The following is an 11,497-nucleotide window of genomic DNA, read 5'->3' as shown; positions in this document are numbered from 1 at the left end:
GTCCAGAATTTCTTTTTCCCATTGGTGACGAAATAAACATTATCCAAGGTTAACAAACTATCAAGAAATAAACATACCACATAATCCCCCACCCCCACCCTCTCTCTCTCTCTCTCTCTCTCTCGCACGTGCGCGCGTACACACACACATACATGTGCGCCTCTTCCACAATTGGGAGTTCAAGTGGGGCTGGGCTAGGTTGGGTTGAAGTCCCAAGTTGTTGAAACCTCAACTCTAATCCCAACCCAATCCTAAACTCTGGATTGGGTTAGGCTTGGGTTGCATTAAAGTTCGGTTCGGGTTAGTCTTGGGTTGGCCTAACTTCACTTTCTTTTGGCATATCTCGTATGTTCTTGTTTCCTACACTTTTAAGGGTTTATGTTAATTCAATAATAGCATTCTATATATTAGATAAACCGGATACACGTGTACTTACACTAGTTCCATGTAAGATAACGTAGTTATCATGTTTAAAAAAATTCCCTTTATACTCAAATATTTTGACGTGCAGTATACGCATGCAAATATAGATAAATAAATACACATAATACATGATACACTGAAAAATACATGCATATATAGATATTTACATTTGTAGATGCATGATTGCATATACATGCATGCAAGAATGGTAAATACACATACTGATATACATAACTTGTATGCATAAATACATATTTATAAGGCAAATATGATGTTATGTTGGGCAGGGCTTGGGTTAGGTTTGGTTGGATAAGGCCTCAACCCTAAGCTAACCTGTTGCAGCCCTTAGCTATTTTGCTATGCTTAAAAGAAATCAACTGAATCTATACAATGAAAGGTTAGTAAGCGTGCCCATGTACAGTGTTTTTTATTTATATTTTTGTGTTTTTATCTTTTAATTTTTATTATTAAATTATGACATCATGGCTTTACACATTTGACGTAAATGGTTGAATAATTGATCTATACAGTCAAGTAGATTAATTTTAATTTTTAAATTTTAATATGATTAATGTGTTTTACAAAGTTTTTGCATTTTTTGTATTTTTATTTCTTTTTTATTTTTTATATTTTGTTATTTAATTATGAGATTAAGGTTTGACACATAATTGGAAAGGTTGAATTGTTAACTTGCTACCATGAGAACAATTTCATTTTTTGGTTGGTTTTAAGTTTTTTTATTTTATTTTCAACATAAATAATTTTTTTACAAAATTTTATTATTACATAATGCTTTTTGTGCTTTTTATCATATTCTTTATGGCATTAAGGGTTAATACATTTGACTCGAAAGGCTGAATTGTTGATTTTCCACCACTTTTTTTTTAAATTAATAAATAAGAATAATTATTATTATTTGTCACATTTTTTTGGCATTAAGGGTTAATACATTTCATTTCAACATAAATAAGAATAAGTATTATTTGTCACATATTTTTATTTAATGTGATTGATATAAAACACATTTTTCTTTAAAAGTTTTTACCCAAATGGTTGAATTGATTACTCACCACTAGGATGGAAAAATGGTTCTGTTTTTGGGTTAATTTTAAAAACATATATTTTATATTATTAAAAGTATTGGATATAGATCTAATTGATTAAATTTATTGGGAAAACTAACTTAAATATAGATTTCAACAAGAAATAGGAGTTAATACCCTAAATATAGGACTTAATGAGAGGGAATTGAATGAGAAATGTAATAGTTCATGCTTGACCTATATTTAAACATACACATTTGATATTATATAATATATTTTCTATTTAAATATTATAATGATACTTTATTACTTATATGCACTTTATTGCATTTAATATAAAATATTATATATGAAAGACAGCTCCGAAATTAGGCTGGACCCGGCCTAGGCCCATGTAGACCCAAGCCTAAGTTTATGTGTCAGGCTCAAAAAATGTGTTGGGTTGGACTTGAGGCTATATCCCTTATCATAAGTGTAAAGTCCGACCCAATCTGACTCATGATCACCCCTAACTTTGTACCCTCATAATTAAAGAGGATTTAAATAAAAAATAAGGGTATTTTATTCAAGAAAAGGATTCAATGAATAAAAATAGTGATTAAGATTTTAAATATAAGACTTAACGAGAGGAATTTGATTAAATTATTAAAATTACATTTATATCCTTATAATTTAAAATGAACCGAATTTAAAAATTAAGGTGTTTTAATCAAACAAAAATTCCATGTTATTGACACTTTCAATAATTAGATAAGTCCTCTATCGGTCTATCCAATTTAAATTATATGGCCAAAGATGGATACATGTCAATCAATAAGGAGCTAGCAATGACGGTCAAAGTCCTTCATTGAATAAGAATGGAAGAGATAGGATATGCTCCACACACCTGGCGCTTCACATAGACATCCTATCATGCATTGGGAGCATCTCTCGTACTTATTAGCTATAATTCATGGGAGATATCCACAATGCACAACGGATGTGCCTGTGAGGCGCCCATTTGTGAGGAACAGATCCCATCACAGAATAGAATGGCAGCGATTTGTGGATGGGGAGCCACTCCCATTATGCTTTTGTTTTTTATTTTATTTAAAAATTAAAAATAAAATAGTTACAATTTATAATCATAGTAAAAAAAGATTCAAATATATTTAAAAATATTCTACCATACTTATAAAAATATAAATGTTTTTCATATATTTTTATATACTTAATATATAAATATTTTAAAGAGATAAATATATGATACATGTGTAACCATATGAAGATATTAACAAAGATCTCCACCCCATAGGGAGGGGAATGCTCTCTCTACCCCTGCCTATCTCCATCTATGGGGATGAAAATTTCCCGATCCCCGTCCCATGGGGAAAATCAAACCCACCCTCGCTAGGGATGCAAATGGAATCAAATCAGATTCGAATTCGATCTAACACTGTTCATATAAGATCCGATCCAAAGTGATAAGACTATTTGAATTCGAATTCTATTCCTATCAATAAATCGGATCTTCGGATCTGATCCATCTTGTTTTCTTTAAAAATAATAAATTAGTAAATAAAATAATATAATATAAAAAAGTTTCATAGTACATATACATATTTTTTATAAAAAAGTTTCATCGTATATAATATAAAAAATGTATTTATAAATAAATAAATACCTTATATTTATAAATATATAATATATTAGACTGAATCTTCTCAAATCGACTAAGAGTGATCTGAATCTTATCCAATTTCTGATCTGCTCCTATCATCTGATTTCGATCCAAAGATCCAAACAGGGGTGATCCAAATCCATTTAAACACCCAACCCTCGGCCCCATCCGAACGAGGATTTTGACGAATTGGGATATCAGGTAATATTGCCATTTTTTACCAAGTCCATTTATTTAGGAATATAATTCAAATTCTAGATCCACCTCCCATCTTTGATAAATCGATAATTGTTAACTAACGTCCATATCATCTTTTTCTTTCCTCCCCGGACTCATCTCTCTCCTCCCTTTTCGCACGGCATTGAATTAGAAATATAAAAAAGAAGAAAAAAAACTAACCGTCAGAAGTTCAAAAAACACATCATATCGATCTAAGTTTGGGTATTCAGTTCTTTAGGTTTAATAAATATACACCAAGCCTCTTGCTATCAAAAAGTAAGAAGGCAAACCAGTAAAAGTGAAGGCATCATTAAGAGATATGACACTCTCGTCAGCGTACATTGAAGAAAAGTGGAGGAAATGAAAAAAAAGAAAACTGTACATAAATGGGAATGCAAGGCCTTAAACTGCCAAGGCTTGCAGAATTTATGTATATATAATTTTATATCATGTATACAATTTGATAGAGACCTAGAAGCTATATTGTCGATAAAAATCACAAAATCCAAAACTGGGGAGAATTAAAGTGCTGCCATATCTGCGAAGGGTAAAATGTAAAGGCCCATAAAGTTGGTAGAGCTACAACCGACTTTGCTGCAGTTTAGTCTGGTTGAAGCTTCAATATCCTGCTCAATCACTGGGGGAGAACCAAAGAATGATAAATTCTCCATATTCCACTTTTCGATAGTTAAAGCAATTTACTCCCAAGTGTAATGCTTATCTTACACTGCCAGTCCCACCTCTGACCAAGGAGGGTAGTGTTGGGTTGGCAGCCGGAACACAAACCTTTTAGCCCAAATACTTGGATTATGGCCAAGTTGAATTAAATAGTTTATAATCCCACAAGTGGTAGCAAAAGCAATAAGTTCTCATGACATGAGAACATGCAATTTCGAACGCACTAGTGCCAGGCAACCTGAACAAGTGGAATAACATCAGAGGTGGACAGGGAAGGAAGCATGAAAAACAATAAAAGAATCAAACTGTAGAAAAACGAGGATTATGTGATCTATATTGAAGAAGCAAAACAGCAATGTCATTTTCAAGAAACAATTAAGTGGAACACCCGAATACTTACCTACAGAAATACGGAAGAAAACTAATCAGTCGTCCACAGTAGCTGCCGGAGCATCCAGTGGACAAATCTCCACTTTTGCCACCAATCTTTCTCCCGTCAACACTGGGTTTTCCTCGACCATCTTTGGGCCAAGACTAACATGGTTCATTCTCTGTACCTCCTCTCTAGTGTAGATAAAAATTTTGCGGACAATATTACAAAATTCCCTGCCACACATGAGATATTTAAATGGTAGAACTATGGTACCCAATGATAACCCATCCACTAAAGAAACCGAGGCCAGGTTAACATATAATCATCAAATATGAACATGGTAAAATGGGGTTAGCACTTACTGCCAAGGATCATCTCCAACGAGCATCATATCCCCCTCGTTATCAGTATAAACGACCAGCCAGCTTTTGTTGGGAGCAATTAATTCACCATTAAACTCGAAAATTCTATCCAATTCAGCAATCAGTTCATCATAGTCATTAAACTTGGTAAGATCAACAGACCTCCCAAGTGCAATCCCCTGCTTGAGAACCTGAAATCAATTCATCCATTTGATTAAAGTGTAAGATGGAATCCCAAGTCAAGACCTTCAAACTTGATAGAATTATTAAAACAACGATAATAATAGGGAAGGGTTGAACCTTGGTGCAACTCCTGGTTGAGGAACCCTGCAGTTTGCTTTGAACATCCCTAGCAAACTGCTGAGAAGTATGAGAAGGTTTCTCCCTTTCATTGCCCCCAATAGCAACAACAGCTGATTTTGAACCTTTGGACTGTTCTGACCTTTGATCTGAGTCCAACGCTTGTTGGTGGATGGTGTGGTAGGTGACATCCACAGGCTCATTCCTTGTATTATGTGGCAGTGCAGGCTCAGATGTGACAGGTTTGGAAATGAGGGGAATACCAAAGAGCTTGTAACTGCCTTCTCCTTTGGATTTTACAGCCTCAGGTTGCAGAACTTCTGATCGAGGAAATGGACCTTTTACATGAGATGGATTTTCTGAATGAGAATGTGGCAACAGAGGCCTCAACCAGTTTCCTGACTGTTGATCTACTCCAAGATTCTGTACCATGGGATAGCCACTCAACCCACCATATTTTACATTTCCTGGCATCTGAGAAGGCACATCACCAGCATGTGCAGGGGCCTTCATACTGAACTCCAACATGTTTGGCAAAGGGTTTGAAGGCATCATTGCCCACGGGCCGGCAAGCAAATTAAATTTTCCTTCCTTGTCTTGGAATTGTCGTTTCACTGGATTAGTTTCATCTGGACTTTGGTCAATATAGGGTGGGCAAAACCCATGAGAAGAATCAATGGTGCGAAAACTTGACAGTAGATCTGTGCATGTTGGTTCGTGCCTCACAAAAGGCATCCAATTCTCTGACCCATATCTTCTTTGGGTAGAAATCATGTTAATCTTTTCATCATCTTGTGAAGAAGACCATAGAATAGGCTTCTGGGCAGTGTCAGACTCGTTGTTCTCAGAAAGGTTGCATCTCAAGGTCAAGACTTCTTGACCTTGCAAGACCCTTGAAAACCCATTTACTGGTGAAGGGTCTGCTGTGATTTTAGATGAACCTGGAAGGAGCAACAAAAACTTTGTATTTATCTCCAAAAGATTAAGCGGGGCCAAGTCCCCCACCCCAAGCATTCTTGGGCATAAGTGGTGGTGGAGACCACAGCACAATAATGATGGACAAACAAACGGAAATTGCAAAATACCTTCTCTTGTAAGCACAGAGGAATCAGGAGATGAAGGCACCATATTTGCACGGGGCCTCTTAGGCCGGTGCATTGGCAGGGGATTCAGTGCAGGAGGGGTCAAGGTGGGTTCTATTTTCCAAGGAGATACTCTCTCTGGGCGAGGAATAGAAGAAGTTTCATCCCACCGTACCTAAATTACACGGAGGAACAACAATTTCAACTTGTATTACTGAATGAAAATAGATTCAAACACCACATGATATACCTACCTTGAGGCATCTCCATTTCGATCCAGGCCACCTATTGGGGTCAGCATCTCCAATGCCAACTATGGTACCCGTAAACCTGCAAAGGAACATGAAAATTACATTAGAAAAAAAAGGAAAAAGAATATAAGATTCCTAAAAACAACAATGCAACTCTACAAGGAAGTTTTTCCATTGGGGAAGCTAAAAAATTTATACCTCTGCTCTGGAGCTTCTTCACCTTCAAACCTCATTTTAAATCTCATCCCTATAGAATAGTTGTTCTTAACAGACTCCATATATTGATCAAACGGCACAATAAACTCAGCAGGGCTTGTCCTGAGACAACAAATTACAGGACACATCAACATCGTCATCGTCATCCAAGCCTTGTCCCAACAAAATTATGGGACAAATCTCAACAACAAAACCAAGACATAACATTAGTACATTACAAGGCAAGATAACAGTTGCAATGTTGCAAACACAGAAGCCACATTCATTTTCTTGATATAATCATGTAAACAAGATTCTTTAAGGCAATGTGAATAAAATATTCAACCAAATGCAAAGTCTGATGAGGTGTCAGTACTAGAACAATATGATTTAGTACAGACAAATCTGGCAAACTAGATTATACAAACCAGAATATTAGCCACATTGTGGGCATTTGTGGCTTACTTCGGTGCAAGCGACAAAGGCATCTGCTGCACATGTGCAACCAATTTCAATTCCCACCATACTGGAACCACAGGAGCACCCAATGTAGCTGAGACATGCCATCGATTTTTTTGCCAAAAGCACTACTAAAGCAAAGTTTATTTATTAACAACATTGAGAGCATTTCCGTGGCTTATTTGGGTGCAAATGACACGGGCATCCAAACCACATATGGAACCATGCTCAATCTTCCACTACACTCTGGAACCCCAGGAGCACCCAACATAGACGAGACATAATCATCATTTCTTTGGCAACAAGCACAAGAACCATGTAAACCATGGGCTTGCCTACTAATAGGGGTGAGTATTGTTCGGTTAAAACTGAAAAACTGAACCAAAATTTTCGGTTTCAGTTTGTTTGGTTTGGTTTTTTCAGTTTTCGGTTTGGTTAATTCGGTTTTAAAAAATTTTGATTTCGGTTTGGTTCTCATAATTTGCTATTTGGGATGTGCTTTACCATGGTTTTATTAATAGAACTACTTCGAACTAATAGATGCAGAATTTTTACTGCACTTTACACACCTTGGCTTGTAATATACAGTGAACATGGTTCCTGTTGAGACAGCATGCCATGCTGTGGCAAGGACACCCAGGTGCATGCTGTGACTAGATATGACTGAAGATGGAACATTACTTTGCTGTCTCATAGCACGTCTCACCCCAACACGAAGTTCCCCATTTTCACCTCTAGAGCCATAAAACCGCACAAAACATCAGACATGAGAAGAAACCAAGAAACATCGAAATAATTAGCATAAAGAAAAATATCAAACCTGAGAAAAATAAAAGCATCCCCTGCAACAAGCCTTTTGGAGCTAACAAAAACACTCCAACCACTTTGAAGCAGGTGCCTCCTAGGCTGACCTGGTATTTCAAAAGCAGACACAAACTTAGTTAGAGGGAAGAATCCCATGTCCAAAGGATCAGTTCATCACTCTTAATACATACGGAGATACTGACAAAAATTTAAGGCCCAATGAATGAAGACATAAATGTATACGACTTCAACATTCTAAAGAATATATCCATGCACAGATGCCCAAGTTTGCTGAATCTAGAATATCTTTGAGCAAGTTACACTAAGCTACAAAAATTCTCCATTTGATTTAGGGAAAATCTATGATTAATTAAGCATACCGAATCATGAAAAACAAGGAACTAATGTTGCGGAAGAATGGATGCAAGTAGTTACCGCGAAATATGTGGCGAAAGCGCCACTCAATTCCATGCAAATCTTTGGCAACCAGCTCCTGAGTTGGTGGTTGGCGGCACATGTCCTGTTGGGGAACCAAAAATGAAATGAATTTTGAAAAACATCCACACTAAGGAAAATTTTCAACCAACAAAAAGTTTTAAAAGAAGAAAACTAACCAGCGGGGGCAGGCATTCATCCGCATGTCGTCTCAAAACAGAAAATCCACCATGAGTGCTCGTATCCGAGGCAGTCAACGTCTTACAAAACGAATGTACATGGGGGCGTGGCGGGGGAGGGGGAACTGGCTCTTTCTCCACTGCGTTCTCGTCTTGCTGGCACCAAAACCCACCAATAATTAAAGGCTTAAACATCAAGAAATCCACAATAAAAACCCTAATTAAAACAAAATAAGATACAATGAAGGAAACTTACGTTCTGCTCGGGAAGCAAAGTCACTTGAGCGAACACCTCATCGGTGTCTGGTTCGGCCTACAGTAAACAAAACCGCTCGATCAATATCAAAGAAGCCCATGGAACCCTAGTTACTCGATTACGGTGTATTAAAATTGAAACCCAGAAGCAGGGACATCGAAAAAAAAATAATAATAATTACTGAAACAGAACCTTCAATTGGACGTTGATCACGCGGCAGAGGATCTTAGACGATAGATGATAAAGCGGCATCTCCTTGTCAGCAACCTGATTCGTCGAGGCCACAACCTGGATCCCAACTGAAAACCACATCAACAACAAACACTCGCGAACAAAAACCAGACTAACAAAAAACACCAAAACACGCACAAAGAGAAAGACGTAAGACGTCCATTCTTGAACAGACTGCGCAAAAATGCAGCAGCACGGTTCACAAGACAAATCAACAAAAATAATCAGATGAATTTACCAAAAAAAAATGAAAAATGAAAAGACATAGAGAAAATCAAAACCTGCTCGATATGTCCTTGAGGAAAGTAGAAAACCCTCTCTCCCTCGCGCGGCACAGTCACAAGAGGACCAGCACAGGCATGCCAGAGTTCGGTGTAAAGCACATCCCCAGATTCTACACCACGAAAGCATAGAAATCAGAATTAAAGCCCCTCAAACACATCGAAACCTTAAAGCAAAACCAGTTGCGCCTCACCTTTACCAGTCCCCGGAAAGCTCGAATACCCTCTCGGCGTCTCCGAACCGCTAGTAGGCTCGCTGCACCCTGAGGAGAAGCTCTCTCCGTGGACATTCCCGCCATTTCCCTTGATCGAAACCTCCGATGCAGCCATTCCCGCGAAATTTCAGTGCAAATCTCACATCCGCAGAACAACAGTTATAGCTCTCTCACTGTGTTCTGAAATCCCAATCAATCTAAACCCTACTCAAAGACCCGATTCGAGCTACAGGAATCCTAATGAAGCAAAGGTCCTCAAACAGAAGAAGAATTCGCTCCGAAACCCTAGATTGGAAAGCTCTCTCTTTCTCTACTAGTGTTTTCTGCCGATTTAATAGCCATCTATTCGATCTCTCTCTCCTCCTCATCTGCTGTCACTATTTCTCTTTCTCTCTCTCTTTCTTTCTATCTTTTGCTTTCTCCCTCCTCTGCAACTCTCTCAGCGAGAGAGGTCCAGCCAGCTGCCATCACCTTCGTACAGACACAGTAGTCTCGACTGCCCCCCTTCGAGACCCTTAACCGCGGGTCAAATTCTCCCATGCAATCATTTCAACCGCGGTCAATTTTTAACTGCAGTCAGCAACCGGTAGCTCCGGTCACCAAACCTTCTCACCTGGTGACTACAGGATTATTAGCAAGAGCTCACCAAAAGGTATCCAAAAAAATGCTCACCGAAAGGCCGTTACACGTGGGCTCCTACTACTGGAAGATATATTAACACCGTTAGGTTACGACGGAATCGCAAGATGTTGTTCTTTTGGGGGAAATGGTCGTGACTTGGAATTGTCGTGCGTTAGACAGGCAGAGTTGGCGGGAACCGGAGGGCTTTAGTGTACACATCGGTGCAAGTTAACCATAGTTACTTTTTCTGCCTACGGCTCTTCTGCGTCCGTTGCGTTAACTTGCGCAGAATACGTGTCGCAAAAGCATATGACGGAGCCCCTTATGCACCGAGTGCGTGAACTATACCCCCCGAACCGAACCCAATGTATTTAAAATTTAAAGCTTCTCCTCTCGAGTTCTCGTGCTTTTTTTTTAATTTAAATAAAGAAGGTAAGAGAAAAAGACAACGCTGAATTGTCTACCGTTGGATTGTAATCTTGTTAGCATCGTAACCGTCTGAGTAAATTAATTTAGGGAAACTGCCAAGAGAGTGGGGGCGATTGATTGCGAGAAAATGGAGGGAGGTGACGGGAAGGGCAACGACAGCTACAGGGGAGCCACGTGTTAGCGTAGCCTTGTTGGGAAAAGCATTCCTGAGAGTGTAAGTGAAGTGGGACCCATGTTGTTGTCTTTTAGTAGTTGTGTATCGTCCAAATCAACCAGACGGGGGAATCTCTGTCACAGAAAAAAAAGAAGAAAAGATGAGAGGGAGAGAGATTAAAAAAATAAAATAAAATTATAGAGGCAATGTAAATAACAGTATCGACCGGTATGCGTGAATCATGTATGTATAGGCGAATACGAGTCCGGTAGAGGATGAGATGTTCTTCACGTGTGACCCCATAAATGTGGGCAGGAGATCCGGATTCGGCAAACACTCTAATCAGGCGAAAATTATTTTTTTAATTATAAGAGGAAACAAAAGAGTCATAGACTCATAGCCGTTTAATTAACAAGTTGGTCAAAGTTAAGAAAAAGTAGAAAAAAAAGGGGGTAATAGTATATATGGCAACTTTTGGGGTTTAATATAATAAAAGTAATATTAAAAATAAATAAAAAATAGGTTAATTTTTTAAAAATAATATTAATAAAGGTCAAAAACATTGTTCATCATCTTCTTCTTGCCATTTGTTCACCAGCACCGCCGTCCGCCACTGCCCGCCATTGCCGTCCGCTGTTGCCTGCCTTCGGCAACGTTGTTGGAGGTGGCCGGAGGCAAAGGTAACGGCGGCAACGCTGGTGATTATTCTTCTACCCAGTGCCACTGCCACCACCTCTATTTTCACCCACCTCCGGCAACGTTGTCAGAGGCAGAGGTGGGCGGAGGCGGCGGCATTGGTCAGAGAAATGACTACTAGCGCCGTTGTTGCCACCTCCGACAACGTTGC

The 11,497-nt window shown here is 38.5% G+C and overlaps 1 protein-coding gene across 3 annotated transcripts; it reads right to left on the bottom strand.

Moving 5' to 3' along the window:
* Positions 1-3,622: 3,622 nt before the first annotated feature.
* LOC104592764 (auxin response factor 2A) lies at positions 3,623-10,406 on the bottom strand. Of its 3 annotated transcripts, none has more exons than XM_010252242.3 (15): positions 9,426-10,406; positions 9,232-9,344; positions 8,912-9,007; positions 8,720-8,776; positions 8,464-8,619; positions 8,285-8,369; positions 7,866-7,956; positions 7,615-7,779; positions 6,590-6,709; positions 6,395-6,470; positions 6,144-6,315; positions 5,059-5,999; positions 4,759-4,949; positions 4,424-4,629; positions 3,623-4,261 (listed from the first exon to the last, which is right to left on the bottom strand). In XM_010252242.3, the coding sequence occupies exons 1-14, from the start codon at positions 9,559-9,561 to the stop codon at positions 4,449-4,451; spliced, it is 2,580 nt and encodes an 859-aa protein (XP_010250544.1). In that variant the 5' UTR covers positions 9,562-10,406; the 3' UTR covers positions 3,623-4,261; positions 4,424-4,448. The 3 variants fall into 3 exon arrangements, with proteins under 3 accessions (XP_010250544.1, XP_010250545.1, XP_088756217.1); XM_010252243.2 differs by having other exon boundaries at positions 8,912-9,018; positions 9,426-9,951; XM_088900091.1 differs by lacking the exon at positions 7,615-7,779 and having other exon boundaries at positions 9,426-9,942.
* Positions 10,407-11,497: the final 1,091 nt, after the last annotated feature.

This window comes from Nelumbo nucifera, chromosome 3 (assembly GCF_055504915.1).
Source record: "Nelumbo nucifera cultivar China Antique chromosome 3, China Antique-T2T, whole genome shotgun sequence".
Classification (NCBI taxonomy): Eukaryota; Viridiplantae; Streptophyta; class Magnoliopsida; order Proteales; family Nelumbonaceae; genus Nelumbo; species Nelumbo nucifera.
Note: the sequence above shows the minus strand (reverse complement) of the source record. Positions and strands in the feature narration are given on the sequence as shown.

Bases quoted from the DNA above. Each gene is read 5' to 3' on its own strand.
- LOC104592764 (XM_010252242.3), bottom strand. From the start codon at position 9,561: ATGGCTGCATCGGAGGTTTCGATCAAGGGAAATGGCGGGAATGTCCAC. The intron at 8,777-8,911 runs GTTCTGTTTCAG...TGTTTACTGTAG, and splicing joins TGATCAACGTCCAATTGAAG to GCCGAACCAGACACCGATGA. The intron at 8,620-8,719 runs GTAAGTTTCCTT...TTTTGGTGCCAG, and splicing joins CTTTGCTTCCCGAGCAGAAC to CAAGACGAGAACGCAGTGGA.